Below are 13,358 nucleotides of genomic sequence, written 5' to 3'. Positions count from 1 at the left end.
CCAAAACCTATTGGATCACTTTAGAAGATATGGATTCTTCTATAAAGCACTTTATATGCTTTTTGGAGCTTGAAATTATCACCATTCTCTTGCATTGAATGAACAAACAGACATCATATATCCATTAAAATATCTTTGTGTTCAGCAGAAGAAAGAAAGTCATACGAGTCTGAGATGACATAAGGGTGAGTAAATGATGAGAGAACTATCATTTTTGGGTGAACTATTCCTTTAAACCGTATAACACCATTTGAACAAATAATCATCACAAAGTGCTTTGCAGTACTTTTCCAAGTGCATTCGCCCAATATTCCAGAATATGCATAATCATATTTATATGTCATTTAAAGTGGATATGGGTGGGACATGTCAATTTTATTTACTGTATTTTACACCACAGATAATACAATAAAATAATGGTAACTAGGTATTAGCTACACTACCACCATCCCAAAAAAGAAAGAAAAAGAAATAGAACAAAATGACAGAAAGCTTATTTTACTATTTGAAGTGGATGGATGGGTGGATGAATGGATAGATAGATAGATAGATAGATAGATAGATAGATATGACTCATGTATTTTTGAGCTGGAATTCAGCTTCCACAGAAGTTGATCTGCCTCATCTTGCTGAATGCCTCAATGCCTGCATTTCTGTCCACATATTCATCCATATTGTTGAAATCACCTGGGATGTATCCAAGGTGTTAAGACTTGAACTTCTCTGCTCTAAATGTGAAGAAACACGTGAACTATAACTGGGAGTGTTTGAGAGTAACTAATTCATACAGATCAAAGTTCACACAAAAGACTGACAATAAATGTATACATGTTTACAAAGCAGTGTGAAAGAAGTTTAGGAGGATGAAAGAAGAGTATATTTAACACGCCAAACTTTTGATATGCAAGAGTTGAATGGCCTCAGTGCTAAAGAGCTGGACAGAGTTCAGGGTAAAGAAAGGCCCTTGAAACTGTGTACACACACACACACACACACACATTGTACAGTATGCCTTAAAAATAAAGAGTGGGCAGGATTTTATAAAAGGACATTTATTGTTACTTGTTACATATAGGCATGTAATTAATTCACAAAATATCCATGTTAAATGCAAAAAAAAAATTTTTTTTATTTGTACGTTATCTGTAACATGTATTTTAAATGATATAATTCAAAACAAAATTATAAACTCCAAGCTTGCACATCAGTAGATCAAACATGTAATTGTTGACATGCAGTTAGACACGAGGTTTCAGTTTTTTATTTTTTTTATTTTGATTGTAACAGAAAACTAAAATGCTACAAGGACAGCAACAGTTCTTCATATTAATTTCATTATGGCTTCATGTTTACTTTAGCTTTATTAAAAAAAAAAGTAATTAAAGACACAACAAATATTTGTTTGCTGTAAATAAAGTAAAAATAGTTTTAATGCCATGCTTTGAGGCAGGATCAAGATGCACCAATTCTTAACTGTTATAAGAAGGCTTTTCAAAAGAGCATTCTGTACCACAAGGGCCTTAACACCAAAAACAGCTATACCATTTTACATAGAAAAATCTGCGTTCTTGGTAACCAGCAAGAAGAGATTAGAGTGTGCTAACTAAGCTGATGTATTATCACTGATGGTAAATGCTTTGATTTACACACTCAAAGTAAATAAATTATAACAATTTTCTCAGCACTTAAACAGTCACAAATGTCTGCTTAAAGGAATATTCTGGGTTTAATACAAGTTAAGATCAATCAACAGCATTTGTGGTATAATGTTGATTCCCACAAAAATGTATTTTGACTTGCCCCTCCTTTTCTTAAAAAAAAAAAAAAAAACCACAAATCTGGGTTCCAGTGAGGCACTTACAATGGAACGGGCCAGTCCGTAAACATTAAAATACTCACTGTTTCAAAACATAGCTACAAGATGTAAACAATGTTTGTTAACATGATTTTAGCATTATAAAATCACCTACTAACCTTTTCTGTGTAAACTGATTGCCAGTTCTTTGCAATGACGACATAAAACCATGATTTAAATACGTTTACAGCTCAAATAACACGAGTTTTAACAGAAGAATTAATGTAAGTGCTTTTATAAAATTATAAGCTTCACATCTCTGCCTTTAAACCTTTGCAAAAATTGGCTCCATTGAAAGTGCCTCACTGTTTTTTTTTTTTTTTTTTTTTTTAAAAGAAGAGTTGAAAATAATTTTTGTGGTAATCAACATTGTCACAAATGCTGTCGACTGAGTTTTACTTGTTTTGACAGGAATATTTCTTTAAAAGGATAGGTCACTCATTCTGTCATCAGTTATTCACCCTTATGTAATTCCAAATCAATATGACTTTTATTCTTCCATGGAACAGAAAAAACATATGTTAGGCATAATGTTAACCTCAGTCAACATTCACTTCAAAGCATTTTTTCCCCTTACAATGAAATTAAATGGTGAATGAGGCTGTCATTCTGTCTAACATCTCCTTAGCTGGAAAGCAAGTCATACTAGGTTGGAAAAACATGAGCGTGAGTCAAGGATGACAGAATTTCACTACTGGGTGAGGTATCACCCTCTCCACTAGATCTAAACTAGTTCAGATCTGAGAAACGAAAGTTTTCAGAAATGCTGCCATAGATGTGACTGATAAAAATAAAGATTATCTTAATCCAGTTTCCTGTCGTTTCCTCTTTTTACTGTTGTATTTACTTGTTTTACCCTCATTTGACATTCATTTTTACAAAGTTTAACAGCATGTTCATCAAACACGCTAGAACAGCAACACTCTGGTGCCTGCATCTCTTGATTTGTCGAGGCAGTTCTTCTATACATTAGAACACAAAGTACACAAGGCAGCAATTACTGCGGTTCACTTTGTAGCACATAAATACACATCTGGATTTCCACACAAGCTCACGCAACAGTCACGGAGACCTGTACAATTATTTCACACCATGTTCCAACTCAACCAGGTTTACAACAAGTATAAACACACAAAAAGAACAAATCACTTTTACTGCTTTACCAAAGCACTTGCTAAAATTTATATTCTTAAAGAATACAAGAACAGCTATTAACAACATTTATGTATAGAAAAATAGAAAGACAAAGAAAAAACAATGCACTGAGGATTGAGATGAATGTACAGTCTGGTGATACAATACCAAAAATCATTGACTCTGCAATCCTGTATTTTAGTGTTGTAAGTGCCGCCTGCTGGCCAGTTCTAATACTGCAGGAGGAACCTGCAAAGTTTAGTGGGCTTTACGCCACAGCAGTTTCATTTGGTTTCCAATGTGACACTGGCTACACAGCGACAGCAGAGAGGTATTACTAACATTTTGTAAACACAGGGCTATGGTATTAAGCCCTTTATTTGGCATACGTATAGTGGCCAACATGTGTACAACATTTCACACCCGAATCATCTCAAAACAATGAAAAAATAAGATGTCACCATACAAGTGGAGCAGCTTAATAATAACACAAGTATTTTTTTAGTCTTTTGTGGGTGTCTAATGCCCTGTCACACTCTGTTGAACTTTGTAAACTTGTGTGTTTATATCTTTAAAAAAAGAACTGAATGGAGTTTCAAAAGGGAAAACATTCCAAAAAAAATTCATTAGACTCTAAAAGTGTGAATGAGACATCTTGGGTTCTGCAATGTTCTTCTACCCTTAAACTGAAGCCATCAACACACTGGATTCTAGATGAGCTTAGTCAGACCTTTCAAAGAAAAAAAAAAGAAAAAAAAAAAAGGGGTTGTGTCTGTTTTTCCATTGCCCTCTTTGTAAACAGCAGTTGGTGCCAGATCTTGGCAGCTCTATTGTGTTGACTGAGGACTGAAGAGCAGCACTGGTGTTTTTCTTGTTAAACACTTAGGGGACAGTTTTTGAAAATTTCTATCTGTATCAAATCTCATGCATGGTTGAGAATTCTGTGGTTGAGAAGTCCTGTAGGTCTGTGAAGCCTGAGCAAAGAAAGTTTGCTGTGCAAAAAGATAGATGCAAAAAGTCAGGTGTGCAAATCTCTGTGTTAAAAGAGTGCAGCTGCTACGCATGAATGAGGGCTGAGAACAATTTTACAGACTTGATGTAATGGAGTGATTTGGGACTTTCCACAAGCGATGGATGTAGGAAAGTTTTAAGAAGCATTCAGAGAAAAGAGCTGTTTAAGGCTTAAGCTTTGATGGCTGTGATTCTCCTCAACAGTCCCCAGTACTGGGAGTCAAAGGCACGAGACCACTGAGGACTCACTCCACACCAGCTTCAGTCCTAGGAAAGGAAATGACATTAGCTAGTTCATACATATTCCAAAGTTGGTCCACCAATCAGTGCTTAGGGTAAAATGATCTTACCTGGCTATGACTCAGTCTCAATGGAGATGGTGATGGCCTCACTCTCATCTGAAAAGCAAGAGGAAGGTTAATTCTCAGAGGTTTTCAACTTTCACCTGCTTTACTGGAGCACAGTGAGGTCATTTCAAGCATACCTGACTTTAAGAAATCTATCTTTTTGTGATCTTCTTCACTGTGGTAATCGTTACCGAGCAGATGGTTTTGTGATTCACTAAAAGGCCTACATTGTTCAGCAGATCCATCTACAGCACTGAAGGTATAAACAACACAGAGAGTTACAACTAGGCTGAAAGTTGGTTTTGCACAAACAGTGCCCCCTAATGGTGATGAAATGGCAGCTCACCCTTTATCCGAAACGTCAGGCTGGAGACATTCAGTGGGCTGCTCCGGATCAATAGTGACCAACCGTGTAGGAAAAGAAAGGCCATCTCCCTGACTTTAAAAGACAGACAAAAACAAGATTTCTTTCAATTAATTTTTTTCTAAAGCTGTCGATTTTAAATGTTAAAGGGATAGTTCACCTAAAAATGAAAATTTTTTCATCATTTACTCACCCTCATACCATACCAAATGTGAATTACTTTATTTCTTCTACTGAACACAAATGAAGATTTTTAGGAGAATATCTCAGCTCTGTAGGTCCATACAATGCAAGTGAATGTTGGCCAGAATATTGAAGCTCCAAAAAGCACATAAAGGCAGCATAAAGTAATCTATAAGACTCCAGTGGTTAAATCCATGTCTTCAAAAATGATATGATAGGTGTGGATAAGAAACAGATCACTTTTAAGTCCTTTTCTCCTGTAAATTCTCCCTGCCCAGTAGATGGCGATATGCACGAAGAATGTGAATCCCCAAAAACAAAAGAAGAAGAACTCTTAGGAGAGAAGATAGTGAAAGTGGACATTTATAGTAAAAAAAGGACTTAAATATGAATCTGTTTCTCACCCACACCTATGATATCGCTTCTGAAGATATGGATTACTTTTATGATGACTTTATATGGTTTTTGAATCTTCACAGTTTTGGTCACAATTCACTTGCATTGTATGGACCAACAAAGCTGAAATATTCTCCTAAAAATCTTTGTTTGTGTTCAGCAGAAGAACGAAATTCATACGCATCTGGGTTGGCAGTAAATGATGGGAAAATTTTCATTTTTTTGGGAACTATACCTTTAAGTGTGATTAATTACATAAAATAACACACAAAAAAAGTTACTGCAATTAATCAAGCCTCCTGACTATACGTTAATTCCATAATAAGGGATTTTGCTACCAAAGGAGCCATTTCAGTTTAAAGTACCACCTTTATGATTTTGCAAATACCAGTCAGCATGGGGCAGTTGGTGCAAACATAGTTGTACAGGAAACACAGCTGTACAGGTAACACAATTGTGCAGGCAACAAACCGACAGCTGTTGAAAGACAGCTGCACAGCGTATAACAGAATGCAGGGGTCTCAATCTATGGATAGGCGATATGGCTACAAAAATAATTTCAATATTTTTCAGCCTGTTGACAATATTCAATATATACTGTATCTCGATAATTATGTATGTGTTTGCTCTGAAATGGCTTAAAAGTTATTTTAATGAATTGGTTGCTTACTGGGAAAAGTCAAATAAGTCCATGCCAAGCCTCTGATATTCGCAACCCTAGATATGACTGGGGTTCCTCCTTCAATGCGAGTCTATGGAATTTTAAGCCCATTGTATCGTCTGCCAGGAGGAAAAGTAATAGCACATCTCTCCTCGACAAGCCTCATGTTGTGAGGTATCGTTTATGTCCGTAGCACAAACTGTGCCGGATAAATTACCCGCCTAAGATTAAAAAATAGGGTTAGGGGTTTGTTCAAATCCCTAACCCTAAACAAGCAATATTAGTAGTGATGCTTGCCTTAGCACGCACCACTAATAAAAACACATTACTATTCAGACTCACCTGGTAAAGACAGGAAGTAGCCAGTACTTTTTCTGGTCCCCAAACACTTGAGCAATATTCTTGCTGAAGCCCAGGGAGAATCCATTTTTATCAGGGCCGTTTCTGAAGACTGGAGCTCTGAATGCTTCTGAATATAAAATGACAATCCAAAAGAGTTAAAATGCACAGATATATGATAAAATGCACATATACATGCTATATAGTATATAATGCTTGTGCCCAGGAGCTGACTGCATCCTCAGATGGATTTATGCTCAAACAAAATCAGCATCCAGTCTTTTTTCCAAACTAAAGAGGCTAATGGGGAAACAATCAGGATTTGCTTCAAAGACTTCAACACATGGACATTTGAATTACCAGTTTGCCAAAAATTTGTCTCAAGGTCTATCTTGCACACAGCAAGCCCACTGCTGTTGCTATGGTAACTATACAGAGCACACTCTCTACAAGCATTACTGCTTTGCATTCACAAAGGTTTTGGCTGTTTTAGAAACATGTATCTATTCACGCATGTGGACAACAGTACAGAGAGACGAGTATGGTCAGGTTTGTTACCTATGGTGGACCTGTTTTTTCCCACAAGCCACAAGTGGTATGTGAAGAGTGAAAGAATGCTGATGCAGAACATGGCCGCCACAAAAAAGAGAAACAAGACATGGAATTTGGCGTGAGACTCTGGCAGGTCACTCTGAGAGAGGGGGGAGAGAGAAAGGAGAGCTGTGAGACAAGAATCAACAACGAGCAAGACATGGGCAACCACAATATGTCACTCTGACACAACCTGACGAGTATGATAGGGTCACAGGGGTTAAGACAACACAAAAAACAGTGATCTTAACCTAATGTGCTAGCGTTTACAGAACATAACACCGTGAGGAATTACCTTTGGACAATTCTCTGCTGATTTCCTCCGGCAAAGCTTAGTTTAAACAGAGACAGACTGTTAGACACAAGGAGAGCACAGCAGGAGAGCAGAAGATTATCAGACACAAGCAAGGAGGGACAACAAAAGCCACGTTTACACCTGGTATTAAGATAGGTATCAGGTGAACCCAAGGTGTAAATGGGGTCCAAAACGTTTTGTGATTGGATCACTCACACTCCATTCGGAGGAAGTCAACAACGCATCTGACCACATTGCATTTGCAATCGCTAATCTGTCCTGATGAGTCCCGGACAGCAGAGGAGGACCATTGGGCTAAAACGAGGCTAAAAATAACCATCCGACCGAAACATTTTAAAAGCCCATATACAATCACAAGACTTTACTGAACTTCTTCAGTATGCCTTATATCAACATGCAGTAACACAGACCCTATGTTAATACAGGTACTCCACTAAAAAAACCTGAGCATTCTGCTCAAAACATCACATTTGTGATTCAAATTCAAGTATATTAGGAGAAACGATGTGCCGATTTTTGTACACTTTTACTGTTTGCACTTTATCAAAACGCAATAACACACCGACGTAGTTTGATGTATGCAGTCATGAAATCAGGGACCCTCCGCTCAAAATCTAAATACAAGTGGAGATGCATTTAAGATGCATATGTGGAGAATTCACTAAGATTGAATTGCGGCTGTTAAAAGCAATGGTTATTTGCACGCGCTGTCTGCACTGGTTTAGCGCTCGAATCACTAAAGGAACTATGCAGATCAGGCAACAGCGCAAACGCGCCCTTAAAATCGCTGCTGAACGCAATTTACATGCACAATCCCAATCTTGCGGGCCGATCCGGAACGCTATATAGGGTAGGATGCAGCAGACCACTGTTATCAGACACAATTTGGCAGGACTGAACATCATCACTGACTACTGTGATCCAGATACCTGAATCATCTCTTTAACATGTTGAAAGTGTGCTTGACTACACCACGCATCTGGATATAAAGCAGGTTATAACACTCTTCTCCATCATTTGATGGATCACTGCTGATATAATCAATAGAAAAATTACACGAACATATCTTATCTTTTTTTTTTTTTTTTTTCTCCCAATCTGGAATGGCCAATTCCCAATGTGCTTTTAAGTCCTCATGGTCACGTAGTGATTCGCCTCAGTCTGGGTGGCGGAGGACGAATCCCAGTTGCCTCAGTGTCTGAGATCGTCAACCCGCGCATCTTATCACGTGGCTTGTTGAGCGTGTTGCCACAGAGACATAGCGCGTGTGGAGGCTTCACGCCACCCACCGCGGCATCTACGCTCAACTCACCACACGCCCCACCGAGAACGAACCACATTATAGCGATCACGAGGAGGTTACCCCTTGTGACTCTACCCTCCCCAGCAACCGGGCCAATTTGGTTGCTTAGGAGACCTGGCTGGAGTCACTCAGCACACCCTGGGATTCGAACTAGCGAACTAGCGCCAGCCACTTCAGGGTCTTTACCACTGAGCTACCCAGGCCCCCTACACAACCATATCTTTTAAATAAAATTAATTTTACAATAGCACGATGTAAATTACAGTGGGACATTTTTGCAAATTAAGCGCAATCTAAAACGAGCCTAATTTATTTGGAAAGAAGGTGTATTTGCGTGGAAAGGAATGACGATTACTTATTTAAATACTCAAGACGCAGCACTAGATTGGAGGTTAGTGAATAAGATGCAGATTTTGCATCGAAATACCACACGCAAAAGTGCCGCAGCTGTTTAGTAAATTCGCTTTGCATATTACTACCAAGTGTAAACAGGTTTTAGAGAAACTTGGGCAGCTGAAAAAGATAGGACAACATTAACGAAGGAATGAGGGCAGCAGAATGGACAGATGAAGGTGAGTGAAGGCAAGTAAATGGGAAATATACTGATGGTTAATATGACACTGAAAATAAATATATGTTCTGTGCATCATCTAGTGCATGGAGATAATGCAGACAGGAAACCGCTGATCTATAATGGGAGATCCATGTCCACCCACTCGTATAACACATAATGACTTACCTTTATACTACACAATATGGCAGTGAAAAGGTTATATACAAGGAAGAATTTTACACAAATGAGTATGTTGAAAAGGTGATTAGACTTCTGCAGGATCTACTCACTGTCCAGAACTTTATGAAGTATTGTAGGACAGAGGCTGCTATGAATAAGCAGTAAACAAGCGAGTAGGTCAGGAACAGGATGAAGAACTTGTAGTTGGAAAATCCCACACAATTATTCACCCTTTGAAAGAGAGAGGGAAACATGAGATGTGAGCTTTGTGTTATAGATTTTTATATACTGTATGGTATAAAGTAGGTAAACCTACATCATAATATTTTATTATTAAACAGGGGTCTTCAACATTTTCAGGCCAAGACCCCTTGGTGGATAGAGAGATCAGGGACCAGAGTAGGGACCCCATGTTATATATTGTATTAAATAAAGTGTTGCATTTTAAGCCTGGCTTATAATAATATGTGTACCACATACTTTGTTATGATGCTTTGATTACACTCCAAACAAGCCATTTAAATAATCATCATTGATGTACAGGGTCATATACTTCAGAATACATTTCCATTTTAGTTCATACATTTTAATGTGGAAAGGACAATGAAATATTATCTGAAGCTTTCTTAGTTTTGGTTGAGGTTGAATTAATATTGTATTTTTGTTAAACACACATTTTCATTTTATCCGAAAAAATTTAACAAATGAAACCTCAGAGCCAAATATCCCACATTTCACTCACCATGGACAGTGATGATCCATCTTCAGTACACACCTGTTTATAAACAAGTAATAATGTGTGAGATCTTTAGCAATAAACTTGTTTAACAAAATTAAAGAAACCAAAAGTGGAAAAATTTAAAATACATGTGGGGAGACACACTCACATGTCACATGCAGAACAATGATGACATCTGTCTGGTTTGATCACTTGGCAGCGGTCACAGTAACGAGCAGCTACAAAGGCAACAAAGCAAAAAAAAAAAAAATACATTTAAGTAAATCATACAATCTATGACTATTTGGACGAGTAAAAAAAAAAATGTATCTTCATATATTTCCAAATTGAGATTAATATATTTTTTAAATGTTTATTAGCACAGGACTACCGTGGTTTCCATCTAAACAAAATTTTTAACAGGTCATCTTTAACAGACCGTAAACAGGACATTTGTTCCGAACAATTAAATTAAATCCTGGTTAAAAGTTACTGTGCATTATTCAAAATTAAAAACACCTCTTAGTCAATACAAAGACTTAAAATGGCAATCCAGGGCATGACGGATGATCTCTGACCTCCAGCCCCAGTGCGGGTATAGAGGGGCAGACTGCTGGCCACTCTCTTCAGGATCTCCTGCTGAGTCTCTGGCCGCTGTTCTGTCTCATACTGCTCCTTCTCAGCTTTGGGTAGACAAAACTGAGAAACACATTATACAAACTGTGACAAATCTGCTGTAAGAAAACCATCTTGTTCTATTCAACAACAATAGTAGGTGATAATTCTATGTAAACAAGTATTTATTCCACTGAAACTAACAAACAACGGACTATTGTGTATATTTATTCAGTATATTGTCTTGGATAACATGGAAAACAGATCAGCCTTTGTTGTATGCATATCAACAATGTGGCATGTTACCATGGGCTGCATGTACAAAACAAATACAAAACTGTTTGTTTTATACTTGCTGTACCTCTTTGGAAGGGTTGGCTGGTCTTGTAAAAATGGTTTTCCAGTAAGACCACACAAACATGATGAATGACAGGTGAAAGACAACTAGGTAGATGACTGCAAGGAACAGAGAAATTACTGTCATTAAAAAGAAGATACTCTTAGTGCATAAACCTGCAGAGAAGTTTCCCAGAAACAGTCCAGAGTATAAATCTGTCTCTAGAAAGCTGTTTTTGATTACTGAAGCAGTCTGACTGTACTGGACGGCCTGTAGTAAGCACAAATACGGATAGTATAAAGCCATAATAGCCTCAACTCTGACTACTGTGCCAAGTTTTCCTTTTCAAACAATCTGACATAATTAATCTGGGACTCTTGAAAGAAGTGCTCATTCTGCTAGGTATAATGTATGCTAAAGAGTTTTGTGGTGTGAGAATTAATGAAGATAAATGGCATTTTATCTTCAGTAATATGCACAGCATTTGTCTGAAAAACAAGTAGTGTACTTACCTTTTTCACCAGTGCTGGGAATAGTAACTGCAGAGGTTGCAAAACAGAAAAGAGATAGAAACTGTTTAGCTGACATGACTCATGGCACTTTTGCCTTGTTTTTTGGAAACATAAGTGTGACATATGAACACATTCCTGCTCAAACGTGCACAAAAATACCAGAAGTGACTATTAAGTCAACTGAATAACGACTGTGTTTGCATTAAAGGAATATTCCGGGTTCAACACAAGTTAAGCTCAATTGACAGCATTTGTGAAATAATATTGATTACCAAAAAAATGAATGTTGACTTTCCCCCTCCTTTAAAAAAAAAAAAAAAAAAAGCAAAAATCTGGGTTCCAGTGAGGCACTTACAATGGAAGTGTATGGGGCCAATCTTTAAATGTTAAAATACTCACTATTTCAAAAGTATAGTCACAAGACATAAACAATATGTGTGTTTACATGATTTTAGTGTGATAAAATTGCTTACTAACCTTTTCTGTGAAAAGTCATAGCCACTTTTACAACTTCATTGCCATTATGAAGTAATGTCAACAAACCCTAAAATGACTGTAAAAATTACGATTTAAACAACTTTACAGCTCAAATAATAGATGAGTTTTAACAAAAGAATTAATGTAAGTGCTTTTATAAAATTATAAGCTTCACATTTCCGCCTTTAAACCCTCCAAAAATTGGCCCCATTCACTTCCATTGTAAATGCCTCACTGGAACCCAGATTTTTGCTTTTTTAAAGGAGGAACGATTCGAAATAATTTTTTGTGTTAATCAACTTTATGCCATAAATGCTGTCGATTGAGCTTAACTTGTATTGAACCCGGAATATTCCTTTAATTGCATAAACAACAATGATGACAGAAGTCTCACAGAGAGGTAAAGACTTATAAATTAAAATAGACATCTTCCCATGTATAAAAGGTGGTTTATGCAATTATTTCTCAAAATCAAGAAATTCACACACACAAAATTCTCAGTTCTTCAAAAATTGTGGATAGTAACCAGGGCGAAGCCCTTCTGAAAACGTCAATAAACATTTAATGGGTTTCCTACTATAACGTTAATGTAAAATATACTTTTTATAATAATAAATGCCATGTTTTATATGCCAAGAGGCTAGATGTAAACACGAATGTACATATTCAACAGAAATAAACTGTACACTAAACTAATAAGGTAGTGAGCTTGTGGGCAAGCTTTCCTAATTTTGTACATTGTTTACAACATAAATTATGCTTCAACATCATGAGCCTCGCCGTTCTGTTGTTGTTTTCCAATCTTAAATCAATAAGCTAATTATCCAGTTAATGTAAACAGATAATTCATTGCTGTTTGAATTCAGGGACTTCCGGTCAGCAGGTGACGCTCGGGTATTGAAAATAATAAAGCGCACTTACATAGACACAGCTCCACCACGTAAGCATAATAAGACCAGCACACCACTAAGGCAATAAATATCACCGGTATCCAAGCCAGACCTCTCTGACAGCATCTCAATACATGTGTAGGCGCCATCTTTCTTCTTCCTTGAATAGAAAAGACAGGAAGGAAGGGATGAAATCCGTCTGTTCGTGCCCCACCTCCTCAGACGGCTTGGCCCCGCCTTTGCACCGCCTCTTATTTGTAGTGACAAGGAAACGCCCATCTATCCCACTACTGCTGAATGGTTGGCTCATGAATATTAATGACGTTACGTGATATTCACCCAGGAGGATTTAACAGATTTGCTGAATAGCAGATGTTGGTAAATAGGCGGAAGTCTACTGGCGAATCATCGAATCCTTCATTAATATTAATTATCATACATGACTGTTGACAGCTTATTCAGCAGCCCCACCCCTTTTCCATGATCCGCTCTTCCAAATTTTATCATCTAACTTCCTGTTTGTATTGAAGCTACTGAGAAAATGGATTACGTGTGGGAGCACATAAAGTATTTTTC

General features: G+C 37.4%; 1 protein-coding gene across 1 annotated transcript; it reads right to left on the bottom strand.

Annotated features, from left to right (window-relative positions):
- Positions 1–2,666: 2,666 nt before the first annotated feature.
- zdhhc20b (zinc finger DHHC-type palmitoyltransferase 20b) lies at positions 2,667–12,943 on the bottom strand. Its single transcript, XM_051682763.1, has 13 exons — positions 12,814–12,943; positions 11,416–11,442; positions 10,928–11,022; positions 10,530–10,650; positions 10,121–10,190; positions 9,976–10,008; positions 9,344–9,464; positions 6,849–6,981; positions 6,294–6,420; positions 4,694–4,786; positions 4,485–4,600; positions 4,351–4,398; positions 2,667–4,267 (listed from the first exon to the last, which is right to left on the bottom strand). The coding sequence occupies exons 1-12, from the start codon at positions 12,929–12,931 to the stop codon at positions 4,355–4,357; spliced, it is 1,098 nt and encodes a 365-aa protein (XP_051538723.1). The 5' UTR covers positions 12,932–12,943; the 3' UTR covers positions 2,667–4,267; positions 4,351–4,354.
- Positions 12,944–13,358: the final 415 nt, after the last annotated feature.

Source organism: Myxocyprinus asiaticus, chromosome 41, assembly GCF_019703515.2.
Source record: "Myxocyprinus asiaticus isolate MX2 ecotype Aquarium Trade chromosome 41, UBuf_Myxa_2, whole genome shotgun sequence".
NCBI lineage: Eukaryota > Metazoa > Chordata > Actinopteri > Cypriniformes > Catostomidae > Myxocyprinus > Myxocyprinus asiaticus.
Note: the sequence above shows the minus strand (reverse complement) of the source record. Positions and strands in the feature narration are given on the sequence as shown.

What these genes read in the sequence shown, in the direction of transcription:
- zdhhc20b (XM_051682763.1), bottom strand. Translation starts at nt 12,931, where the DNA reads ATGGCGCCTACACATGTATTGAGATGCTGTCAGAGAGGTCTGGCTTGG. An exon ending in CAGCCAACCCTTCCAAAGAG is followed by an intron (nt 10,651 to 10,927) that starts GTACAGCAAGTA and finishes TGTGTTTCTCAG; the next exon opens with TTTTGTCTACCCAAAGCTGA. An exon ending in AAAAAACAGGTCCACCATAG is followed by an intron (nt 6,421 to 6,848) that starts GTAACAAACCTG and finishes TTTTATATTCAG; the next exon opens with AAGCATTCAGAGCTCCAGTC.